The sequence below is a fragment of the Lepisosteus oculatus genome, chromosome 20, assembly GCF_040954835.1.
Source record: "Lepisosteus oculatus isolate fLepOcu1 chromosome 20, fLepOcu1.hap2, whole genome shotgun sequence".
Classification (NCBI taxonomy): Eukaryota; Metazoa; Chordata; class Actinopteri; order Semionotiformes; family Lepisosteidae; genus Lepisosteus; species Lepisosteus oculatus.
The window spans coordinates 14,193,112-14,205,542 of NC_090715.1; the positions used below are offsets into that span (position 1 = coordinate 14,193,112).

General features: G+C 40.1%; 1 protein-coding gene and 1 long non-coding RNA gene across 3 annotated transcripts in view; one reads left to right on the forward strand and one right to left on the reverse strand.

The window, feature by feature from the left end:
* Positions 1-12,431, reverse strand: part of wfdc1 (WAP four-disulfide core domain 1) — a 15,135-nt gene continuing 2,704 nt past the window's right edge. For both annotated transcript variants that reach the window (XM_006641272.3, XM_015368284.2), the window contains exons 2-7: positions 9,458-9,653; positions 7,769-7,852; positions 6,335-6,475; positions 5,335-5,385; positions 4,710-4,802; positions 1-3,286 (exon numbers count right to left, since the gene is read on the reverse strand). In XM_006641272.3, the coding sequence (XP_006641335.1) occupies positions 4,744-4,802; positions 5,335-5,385; positions 6,335-6,475; positions 7,769-7,852; positions 9,458-9,653 (531 nt within the window). In that variant the 3' untranslated portion in view covers positions 1-3,286; positions 4,710-4,743. The remainder of the gene's footprint in view (positions 3,287-4,709; positions 4,803-5,334; positions 5,386-6,334; positions 6,476-7,768; positions 7,853-9,457; positions 9,654-12,431) is intronic.
* LOC138224348 (uncharacterized) overlaps positions 8,699-12,431 on the forward strand; it is a 20,885-nt gene continuing 17,152 nt past the window's right edge. Inside the window, exon 1 of the long non-coding RNA XR_011182809.1 lies at positions 8,699-9,089. This is a non-coding gene — a long non-coding RNA (uncharacterized lncRNA). The remainder of the gene's footprint in view (positions 9,090-12,431) is intronic.

The window sequence follows — 12,431 nt, forward strand, 5'->3', positions numbered from 1 at the left end:
TTTTCCAAACATTTTTATTTTAAAATTATACTGTGTACGCATCTACACAATGATTTCATGAGTTAAAAGAATTTACTAGTATTACTGACAGTATTTGAAACGTTTTAAAGGGCAGACAAAAATTTCTAAACCTCCTGGGTTCAGAAGAAAAGCTTCACTGGGTTGCTCCTTCCTTTAAAGAGATTAGTTTGCACAGAGTTAGGTTATGTTCCCATTTTCTGAGTGTGATTTTATGTTCATGATGATTTTTTAAAATGATTGTACCTGGTGATTTTGCAATGACTCCCAGGTAGATGTTTGAGTCTCTTGGAAGGTACTTCTAAATTGATTATTTCTGTGCTGCAGTTTTAAGATATAAAGAAACTATCATAGCACCATAAAATGTATAATAAAGCCACAGCTTATTATTGTGCAATTAATGTTCTTAGTCCCCTTGCCAACCCTTTTTACAGTATTTTACCCTTGTTACACTTGTTGACTTTCTTGCATTTTGTTCGGTAGCCTCCCAGAGATTGAAATCAAATGGTTATATATGCATTTTTTCTCTAGAAATGGGAAACTCCGTTATTTTCAGATGAAAAAGATTAATGTCTTTTGCTTAATGTCTAAATAGCTCTCAGTAGCTGGATTTAATAGGTACCACAAATTACTTCCAGACTTTCTGAACACAACAGCACGGTTTCCTAAAGAGAATTGTAAATATAAATAAGGGTAATGGCATGTTATTCCATAAACTTAATGGACTTAAGTGTTGCTGAGTATTTAAAAAAAAACGCTTTAGTAGATGTCTCTGAATCAAAACTACAAAGGATCTTTGTCAAGGTCAAGGGTACAAAAAGCATGTGGTTGGTATTTCCTGTTAGTTTAACTTAAACCTTCCTTCCCTGAGCTTTTACAAAGTCTGCAAAACAGTCTTCTGAGGCTGGGAGGAGGCAGCTGCTGTGTTCCTATGGCGGATCAAAGCAGATCTTACTCATTAATTTCCCTGCCGCCCAATTCCTTTCACACCATTTTGCAAGACGATGTTTGGAAATGCAAAAAAGGGTCTCATTTAATTAGCTTTCGACATAAGCTTTTTTTTTAACTTGCTGCTTACATTCTGTAGTTTTCTTGAGGGAATCTGAATCTCCTTTTGTTTTTGCTTCATTGTTCGGTGTATACTGTATTCTCCTGAAGCCAAACTCTTTCAAGTAATTTCTACAGTTATTAAAAATTTCATGGATTTTAGAATTTGCTTTCAATATAATGAAACCTTCTCTGTTTACACTTGAAAACTAGGTTCCTACCCTTTACTTGATTCAGATGAGATCCATTAATTAACATGGCTAATCATATAACAGTCACACCATCAGGATATTAGAGATGTCCAGCAAGCAGATCAGGGGACTGAATTGCTACAGAATGCAAGCTTCAATTTTACATATGATGAGGCTGTGCAGGTAGCATGGTGGTGCAGTGATTAGCAGTGCTGCCTCATGGCTCTGGAGCCCCGGGTTCAATTTTTGGGGGGGCCACCTGTGTGGAGTTGGTATGTTCTCTGCTCCAGTTTCCTCCCACAGTACAAAGACATACTGGTATGTAATTTGTTTTTTTTTGACAAATTGGCTCTGGTGTAAGTGAGCGCATGTCTGTGTGCCCTGCGATGGACTGGTGTCCCATCCAGGGTGTAACCTGCCTTGCACTGGTTGCTTGCTGGGATTGGTTCTGGCTCTTCTGCCTCTATTGGATAAAGTGGTTAGAAAATATATGGATTAGGATGTGCATGTTATATAAATCTTGACTTACTCTGTTTTGTTCTTTTATAAACAATCGCCAGAACAGGGCCGCGATAATATATTTCCTTTGTTTCATATTGTTTTGATGACAGGTGATAAGTTTAAATTGTAAATGAGTACCAGTTGTGAAGTTTTTCGTTCTTTTAGAATAGTTATTTTTATATCTTTACACAAGTCGTGCCCTATATCTTATTACAAAATTTTAAAACTACAAAAAAGTTCTTATCTACCATTGCTTGCTTACACAAAATGCATTGCTTAGCTTTTTCTGCTCAGCATGCAATTTAGTGTTCAAGAAAAGACAAATGAACACAAAGTGCTTGTTTTGGTCCTGTTCTTTCAAATTACTTATTGTGCACTGGTGTTAATAAACATTGAGTAAATGTTTACAGGAATCTCAGCTCCTCTGCAGTCAACAGACAAATGAACAGAACTGCCTTGCCAGTTTCTTACTTAGTCTTCACTAAAGACCACAACCTTCCTCTTTTATCTGGGCTTGATACTGGCACAGATTGGAGAACAATTACAGAATGAACAATGGCAGGCTGATGTACTGGCAGAGAGTGGATGGATGATGTGGAAGGATCTACACAGTCTTAACCCACTGGTGCTGGACAGAAAAACAGTGTGACCAAACAGGCAATTGCCACCAACAGCCGGTCCTTCAATGGAGTCTGATGGTGATGGTGACTGTTCTACAAGAATGAACGTAGACCTCGAAGGAATCGTGCAATCATGGCTGTCTTAGGAACAGAACAGCTGTAATAGGGAATAGCTGTAATGTTTTATCGAATATGGAAGCCTTCAACCCCACAAAGCACCAAGTAGCTGGTTTTTGTTCTATCCAAGCTCTAAATAATTTCACTGTACGATTTTTTACTTAATTATTCAAGATGTATTCAAGACTTTGTTCTTTAGCTTCTGTTCAAAAAGACAACTATGAAATCTGAGGCATTTGGTCTCTCTGGAATGAAGTTTGGGGATAACTGATCGAATTTCTGCATCAGCATGTGTTGTGAAAATCAGACTTCACAGTTAAGACTTCAGAAATCACAGTTATAACTCACAGTTATATATCAAGTAGCATACAGTATGTGGTAGATTTCCTTGACAGAGGTATATACTGTACAGTATGTAAACCCCCATGAACAGGCTCCTAAACTGTACAATACTGTAGTTTCCTTGAAATTATAAGTCAATAGCAAGGCAGCTTGAATAAGCTTGAAATAGCTTATTGAGTTTATGTATTCAGAAACAAGTAAACTACATTCAGACACAAAAATGTTAAGATGTCTGAAATGTGAAGGGAAAATAAGGATGACCACACAGGTGTGGCACTGCTAAATCTAATAGTAGTTCCCTGGAAGTTTAAGTAGAAAAATATACGTGTTTCTGAAGCATATGTCATCGTCATTATGCCAACTTAAAATGAGACGTTTGAGTCAAACCTGGACAAACACTTTTGCCATTGAACATGAGAACCTGAATGTTCAGCCTTTTCTTCAGCAGACCTGTGTAAAGAGTCAAGAGATAAACCAGTTAATATCTCATGATGTTATTTAACAGATGTACAGGAGGTGGTCAAACTGTAACCCCACACTTACAGTCTCCTACTGTATGTATAAATTCTCTCTGGCTGCCCTCAACTCTTCTAACTCACCCCCTTCCGCCCAGCTTCACCCTTGCAGCTGCTCCTCTGATTCACTGCTCATAAATGAGGGGGTTGTGAGACCACTGGACAAAGTTTAGGTGAGAAGTATGCTATCTCTTTATATACATCGTCTCGTTTTGTCATTACAAGAATTTGACTACACTGCTGACTTGTTTGATAGCTGGGATCTAACTGACGTGTTAATGGTGAATTATTGTAAAATGCTTTTCTTTTGGAATTAAGATAGGATTTCTTGTGAGGTTTTTGAATGAAAAAATAGCATCACTTACCCCATGCCTGCCAAACCTCAGGTTAGCTAAGGGTCCAATTGAATAGGAGATAAATAAATGTGGAAACTACGAACAGCCCCATTTGCTCACCCGAAAGATGATGATAATTGATTCAAAGCCTTGATTTATAATGGACTGATTCTATTTTAATCTATTTTCTTCTTGTTTGCAGAAATATTTGTTCCTGAATCGTATTTAGTTTGGCAACCACGAGGTGAGTAATATATTGCCCCCCCCCCAAAAAAAAAGGAGCCTTGATTGGTAGATTTTGCAGAAGCAAAAGCAAAAAGTCTAGGAAGGTAGAACAAGATTCTAGCTACATTTTTGTGTAACTTTTAATGTTTCGAGGATACGATTTTCAAAGCTAGTCTACCAGGTTTATCTCAGGTTTGCAGGCTTTAGATTTATTATTCATGTTAGATTTATCATTCTTTTTAGGCATGCTGACTGATATTTTCTGTCACGTATTCAGTAGTTTGGCCTAATCCTAATTAATGCAATGCAGAGAAGAGAGTAAAAAGTACCAAAATAAAAGGGAATGGCAGGGAGAGAATGAGTCAGGGAGCTGCTGGAAAGGTGAAGATAGGGTGCTGGAAAGGAGACTCGGGAGGTGAGATACTTATGTGTTGGAGAGTGGAGGTGGGTAAGTTTAGAATTTTCCCTCTCCCTAAACATGTTTAAAAACACTGTTTTTTTGAGTTGTCTGAGGTGTTGCTTGTGATTAAGCTCAATTTAAAAATCCTTGTTTTTTTCATCAGCAAGGCGATACTGTTTTGAGGTTTTCATGCAGAGGACATCTGGACCTTGTAGATCCTTGTCCTTGTGTAGGACATTCCCTTAAACCCCAGAAAGTCTCAAAATTATACAGAATATTCTAAGCGAGGCTTTACTGGTGCAATATGCAATTTTTACACTCTTTGATTTGACTAATTTGGTAAGAAAAAGGAAGATGTTCTGATATCTAGAAATAAGATTATATCGATGAAGATGTACCTTGAAGAAAGGCTCTGGGTGGTTTTTCCATCTTCTATCCCAGATGTTTGTGGTGCTGCTTCTCATAACCTACAGCATTGTTGGAATTGCTTCCTGTGGAAATCCAAAAACAGGTTCTTAAACTGGCAGTTACGGGAAACAGCAAAAAAATAATCAAGTACTTGAAACTTGTAGTTCTCAAGGAACCTAAAAGTGATTATTATAATAAACATGCTTTTAAAAATGAGAAAATTAGAATTAATTGTGCATTGGGCAGTAGCCAGAGATTAGTATAATCATAATTTTATTAATTATAGTAGTTTTAGCATTTTTAGTTTTATTATATTAGATTTTAAATTGATCATCTAGCATTGTAAGTAAGTATTATGCTGTTCTCTCTGCTAAAAATGCTAAGCATTTCAAAATATTTATTACAGTATGTGTCTTTTCATTTTCCTTCAAATTCCAGTAAGAAAAAACACATTCCATATTATTAGATCCATACAGTACTTTGTTTGATGACATATTGTTGTAAGAGGGAATATTTTCTGAACCATTTTAGATGCCTGATGTAGACAGATGATGCAGTGTGGGAATGGCCAAGACAGACAGTACCAGACTGTGAGGTGGCTTTTTAGTTCCTTACCTAAATAATCCTTGTAGTCTTTGAAATACTTGTGCCTTAAACTGCGCCCATCTGTAACAAAATAAATAAAAATAGCACTGACAAATCAACTGTGCATTTTCAAGTCTCAGATAGAAACCCTGTAGCCACACAGGGAAGAATGCAGAAGTATATGCAAACTCCTCCAACCCCCCCATCTTTGAGCCACTCTTCTTGAAACATGTTACAGTTAAATCCAGAAGTTCAATTCCTATGGGAGGAAGAGCAGCCCTTGCTGACAGCTCCACATGACTGCAACTGTCTATCCATCCATTTTCTAACCCATACAGGGCTGCGGGGGAGCTGGAGCCTGTCCCAGCAAGCAATGGGCACAAGGCATGATACACCCTGGATTGGATACCAGACCATCGCAGGGCACACACTGACACAAACACACAGACTTCAATACCAGTAACCCAAGTAAACCCAAGTAAACATCTGGAGAACATACAAACTCCATGCAGACAGCACCCCAGGAATTGAACCCAGGGCCCCAGCACTGCTAGGCAGCAATGATAAACCACTGCGCCACCAGAATAATCATTAAGCATGCAAATCATTTCAGACAGGGAGAGACCATGTAGCTACAGGTGGCAGAGTGCAATTGGCATTTTAGTTTCAGATCTGTTGAAATGACTGATGGAAGTCAGTGTACTAACAGTTTTACTGTAAGGACAGAGGGTGGTAAAAGGTTCTTCAAAAAACCCTCCCATGTAAAAAAGGTCCTGCCACACAAGCACAGTGACTTTCCCCTTTGTGAAAACCATGAGATGAGAACATCTATTAGCACCATAGCCATGCTGACCAAACAAGTCTTAGTCCCACTGTGCCACAGGACTGCTCCCTGAACATGGAGGACTCAAATGCTTTTAAGGGAGGAAGTTACTCTAACAAGCTTATGTAACATGCGTCCTGTTCCAATGCATTGAGTCCTGTACTGTGGCTGAACTGAGTGTCAGTCTTGTGAGTCTCGGCTGCTGACCTGAGTTCCCGCGCTGTTTGATGCACTGACCCCTGTTGGGGATGCCACCAGCAGGGTTGCCAGGGTTGATGATGTGGCACTCGTACCCCGTGGGGCAGTGCAGGGGCTCATCTCCATCCTCTGTGGTGCTGCAAGCTTCCGCTGAAAAAAAGCCCAACGACAGGGTGTTTTTTTTTTCTAAAACTAAGTTCATGAGGGGGTCCAACCCTCATCTCTCCCGGTTCAGCCTCCTATGAAATATCGCACTTCATGCACACTTTCCAGTTTTTGCATCTCTCCCTTGCCTCATCTTTGCCCTTGCAGCAGCTTCCTGGTTCATCACTCATTCAAGGGGGGGTTCTGACAGTCCCGTCCTTACAACTAGTTTTCCCCAGCCAGGGGAGTCACCCCCATCAAAGCTGACTATTGTAATCCTGCCTTTCTCTTCTCTAGGGTTTTCACCCCAAAAATCTAAAGAGGCTCCTGCTGTGACCGGATCATAAAATAAAATAAATATTTGCATAAATTATAACAGGACTCCTGGGAAATTGAATGTAAAGTGTAAATTTGCAGTTTGATTGCATTGTCTTATAGCCTAGTTTAGTTTGCCAAGGATCTGTACTCAACTACGCAGAAGCAGTTTAATTATGTTTTTTTTCCTTCGGTAAAACTATGGAAATTTTCTATTTCTGTGGCAACACATTTATTAAAACAGCAAAGCAAGGCTTTTCAGCTAAAAATGGAAATTACACAACAAGAAAACTGCTCAAACCAGGGTGGTCCAATTGCACTCCTATTAGGCTGGTCTGACTGCTGGTTTTCATTACAGCTCAGCTCTTAATGATCCAAATAAGCTACTGTTACCGGCTTAATAGGACCAATTTACCATCTTTTCCCAGCTTTTCAAGTGCTGCTGCTTGAAGAGACACAGAAAACCTGTAGATAAAACTGCCCCTTCCTGGATTGCAGTTGGACCACCCTGAATTTAACATTCAGTTTTGTCTTTTTCAGATCATGCTTTTGAAAGGAACACATGAAAAGATGGGAAGAATGTGAACATTTCTAAGCCAGTATAAACAAACTATTCAAAACCCACACTCACACACTAGAACGAGCTGACTGAGCAGGCCTCTTGTTGTTTTCAGCATTTCAATAATAACGCCAACCCCTGATATCTTAAAATGAAGACTGCTGATGATTGGATTTACCTTCCAGTGTGTAAAAATGTTTAATTGAAGTATACAAGAATCTCTCATGAAACTGTTCACAATTATTTCAAGTATTCAAAAGCATTCATTTAGTAACACTTTAGTTTACTAACATTTTAGTGAGAAGTACTGTAAAGCAGCTTGCACATTTGAGTCTTGTGTTTCTAGATATACTCTTGTTATTGTCGTCATTAAGTCCCTGTCAATGACAGAACAGGTGACGCTGTTTTCATGACCACTTCCTCACCTTGAAGGACTTCCTCTGGGCCGTCCAGAAGCCATCCATTTCCTCCCAGCCATCTCGGTTTCGGCTGCACCAGCCAGTCAAGAACTGGTAAAAATCACAAAATATTTAAAAACACTTATGAAGCCGATTGCACAGCATCACAAACGGATGTGTCAATGTTGAAAAATGGGATCCAACTGTTATGTTTTTTGGAGACACATACAATTAGAATTAGAACATTTGTCATGTTGTAACATTTGTATCAAGTTGTGTAGTGCAAACATGATGATTTCGAACAAGCACAAAGTAAAAGTTGTTTCCAGTCTTGCCTAAACCCATTTGTGATAAGGAAATTGATTCTAGTTGGTGAGTCCAACTAGAATCACAGAACAGTGATAGAGAGCTTTGCATTTGCCTTTAACACTCAAGAATCCTAAAGGCCCTCTCAAGAAAAATAAAGAAAATGTTAGAGGTGGGCTACAAAGCTTGGGTTAGAAAGAATCAACATTGGTGAGTGTCAAATTACAATAAAAGTAAAATGTACAAGGTAACTTATAAAACCTCTAATTAAGATTGCAAATAAGACAACATTTCCAAGTATGTGCAGTGCCATATTCCACGATTCAGAAGGAGGCAACATAATTTCCTGTGAGGTGAGGCTGGTGAAGATCGTAAAACAAGCAGGCTTGTGAATGTCTCTTTTAATCCAACAGAACTATTGCTCTTGACTTCAAGACAGTTTTGCAGATAAATTGAACATACTGTACTTGTTAATTCTGCGTGCAGATCACATTGGAATCTTTCTGCACTGAAATGTCTTCTGCACAACCTGTACTTATCTGTTCCTACACCGCTTTACTTTAGTCATTACAGTGACTAGGGAGCAGGAAGGGTCGATTTTACGTCACAATTCTCGCGAATTCTCCCTCTCGCCCGTGGTCAGACCAGCAATTTGCGAAAACATGGCGAATTAAAGTACTTTCACAAGTTCAAGACTTGACGCTTAATTGGAAATTTGTCAAATGTTTCCATACCGTTAATTTTATTTTGTTATCGAGATATAATAAGCGGTCTAGGAAACTAGAACTGCAGTTCGCCCTTAAACGCTGAATTGAGACATGGAGCCTTTCTAAGCACGCATGGCAGATGACCGACAGGCTAATGGCCGAGTGTAGAGGTAGACTGGCGAATGGACACGGTACTTTGTTTTAGTTTTTGCAGTGTAACGCATTAACTGCCAAGCACGAGTGACTGCATATGAAGCAAGCAAGCAAATCATGAAGAGACACATATTTTCAAACTGAAAGGTTTTAGGAAGTTCCCCCGTCAGGACGTGTGGGAGGTAAGCTGGCGTTTCCCTCTGCCTTCACCCCGTGCTCTCAAAACGCTTCCTCAAGCGCCGCCAGCCTTGCACCGTGTTTCCCCTTTCACGCCCAGGAGGGTGTGTGCGCTGGTGGAGCGGAGCAAGCTCTGACCTTTCTGTTAGCCAGGGACGCACCCGTGTCTCTGTCAGCGCCGGGGGAATCTTAAATCCCTGTGTGCACGCCTGCAGCATTGCCTAGGCTCCCGGTTTGCTCTTTCCACATCTTGTAGGCAACGCTGCAGGTGTTTCTGGATTCATTATACTTATCAAGTCGGGAAAAGAGAGTTTTTTTTTTCTCCCTCCCAAAGCTGTCACGCCGTCCCCCGGCAGCGGCCGTGTGCACTGACCTGGTGGGGGCTGCACCGACTCCAGGCAGGCGTAAATGCAGCCGTTGTAGCAGCAGCGCTTGTGCCGCTCGCACTCCGAGTCCGAGCGGCAGCTGGGCACCTCGCAGGCCCGCTCGGGCAGCGTCTGCGGGGGCGGCGGGCAGCGGTCGTTCTTCTGGTACTGCGCCGCCTGGGACTGGCTGGGGTACTCGTAATCCTGGCGGCGGCCGGACAGGGAGACACGCTGGTTAGCAGCCCAACACGGTCACACGCCACTTTGAAAAGAGCCGAGGGAGGCAAGATCACATGCCCTGGCCTTCATTTCTCCCTTTCACTGAGCTCCCTTACCCCCAAGGCGCCTGTGATATGTTTTTGTTTTTCATTCTCCTCTCTAGACAAACGTACCCCGTTTTGGTCTCCTTTCAGTTTACACCCATTCAGAAATGCGGTGTAAACTTGTTAAAAGGCCGGAGGTCAGATGTTAAGGCAGCTACAGTAGTTGACTTCTGTAGCAGATGTCCTAACAGGCAAGCATCAGCACAGGTAGAGACATGTATAAACATTGCATATCTTTTTGAAAGAGGAATAAATTATCCCTCTTTAAGATAACATTGCTTTTCTCTTTGCTTTGTGGCCTTATGCTTTGTGTTCCCTACTGGTGGCAATATCTTGCAAAGTTAATGACTAAAAAAGCCCTAAATCTCCAAGCATTCAAATCAGTGGTTTAGTGGATTGTTTTGGGTGAACAAGAGAAATAATGGAAAAGGGTGTGTCCAAAACCTTTTGGCTAATTCATCTTCTCTGTGCAGAAAACCTGGACATTATTCACAAAATCAAATACTTTAAAACTATTTCCTTGAATATACTGTACATTGTCTTAATCTGAAATTTTGCAGACTCCTCATGCACCCTCCCAGATCAGACACTGATGCTACATCTCCCCCATGTTTGGTCCTAGATTTCTGGATACTCAGTCAAAAACATTAAAAGTTCAAAAACACACATTCTACATGCTAAACTCTCTATTTTTTGCCTTTAAACAGTTGCTACAGCTACTTTCAATGTTTCTGATTTATGTGGAGTAATCTGGGTAACTGTTGGAGCACACTGATTAAGGCACAGTTTTTGTAACATGTTCTTGAAGTACCCGAGCTAGGGTTAGGGGTGGAGTTTGAACAACACCTAGACATTTTGTGATGCATTTGCTGTGCTTTAGGATGCATTTGAAATGGAGGAAAACAGTTGTTGTGGTGTTTCCCTAAAGATGAAATTTGGCCCAATTTAACAGTTTTTGGTTAGCTTGCACACCTGCCAATCAAAATATGGTTCACAATCAGACGTGATCTTGTCCATACCAACTTCAGATTGAATAAAATACAGTATCAAATTCTTTTACTGAACATGATTGTGTTTCAGAGTTGTTGTGTTGTCTTTTAGTACCCAGCAGAAATGCAGGAAGGGACGATCTGCACAGTCCTCTTCAAATTCCTCAGCTTATGTGTTGATCTGAGGGTTATCATTGTGTATGAAGTAAACAAAGACATTAGATAAGTATTTTATTGGTTCTTTTAATCTCAGTAAGGGTTCCATCTGATCATTTTGTGTGCCCCTAGAATGCTGTTTAATGTAGCTGAACTGTCTTCCAGCTTCTGAGCAAATTCATTTAAAGAACAAATTGATTCACCTTTTGTGCATGAAGATCAGAAGAGTGACGTTCCTGCAGATCTATTTGCCTGTGTATGAATGTTTGTTGATCTTTTTCATTTTATGTTCTCTCACAAAAGATGTGCCCTGTAGTCACTGTGTGTAACAATTTAATTCTTTTACACAATGGAACAGTTCTATTTGTCTTCTGTCTTCTCCGAGAATGAGCTTTTTGGAAACAATACAGATACAGTAATTATAGTCTTTGAGGTTACTTTTGTTTTAAATTCTAGAAACTATAGATAATATGTCAGAATATGGAAGTACCATGTACATATTATATATTTCAATGCAAAATATCTTTTTCATTTAAGTTTTCTAGTTTTTCATACTACTAGAGAAACTAGTTTTGTTTTTGTCATTTGTAAGTCTGGATTTTGGTATGCATTCACAATGTTACAAAGTGAGTAAGTTCTTTTGCTGTTTACGATGAAGTGGAAAATCTTTTTTATTTACTTTTCTTGATGTTCTTTTTTATGAAGTATAGCATAATGTTAGAGCAGTCTGTGCCTTTACAGTCTCTGAGGGTGGGAGGTATTACAACTGCCTCAGGATTTTGCAAATTTGATAATGGGTTCACGCAGTGCAATCAAGTGTCAGCCGCAGTGGGCTGGTGAGTTGGGTGGTGGAGAATTAGCCCAAAAGCCGTAAAACTCCAAGCAAATGTTTGGCACTGACTGATGAAATGTGGTTTCATCAGCTATAGCAATCAGGTTGTCTTGCCCGCATTGCACTGTACCCACATGTAGAATAAGAACAGTAGTGTGCTGTTCCAGCGTTAACACTGCAAGAAGTGCCCTAATGAGAGTGCCCACTGTAAAAGAGAGACTTAGAATGGAATGGTGTAATTTTTTCTTTGATTTTAAGATTCCATCAGCACATTCTCTTTATGATTTTTAATGGGATCTCTTTACCATCTTCTGATTATGGTTCTAACTGCACAGAAACTGATAATAGCCGTAAGCAGCTGTGGCCTATTTTAGGGATTACAAAGGTGCCGGTGCTCCTTCTGGATAACGGAAACGGCACACCTCTAACAACCATGGGAACAGGCGCAATAGGTCTCCGACTGTATTGATATACCAGTTGGGTATCGGTATTGGAAAGAAACAAGTGCATGTTACTTTACTGAAAAATAAGGACAGCCATAGCTGTGCCATATCGGTCATCATGGAAGCTACTGTGGTGTCTAAATTCCTGAGAGAAGATTCCACATCTGGTGTCCCTGACAGTCGCCTCCTTCTAATGGGATTTGGAAACTATTTGAGTACACCGTCTTGCTTCAAGCACA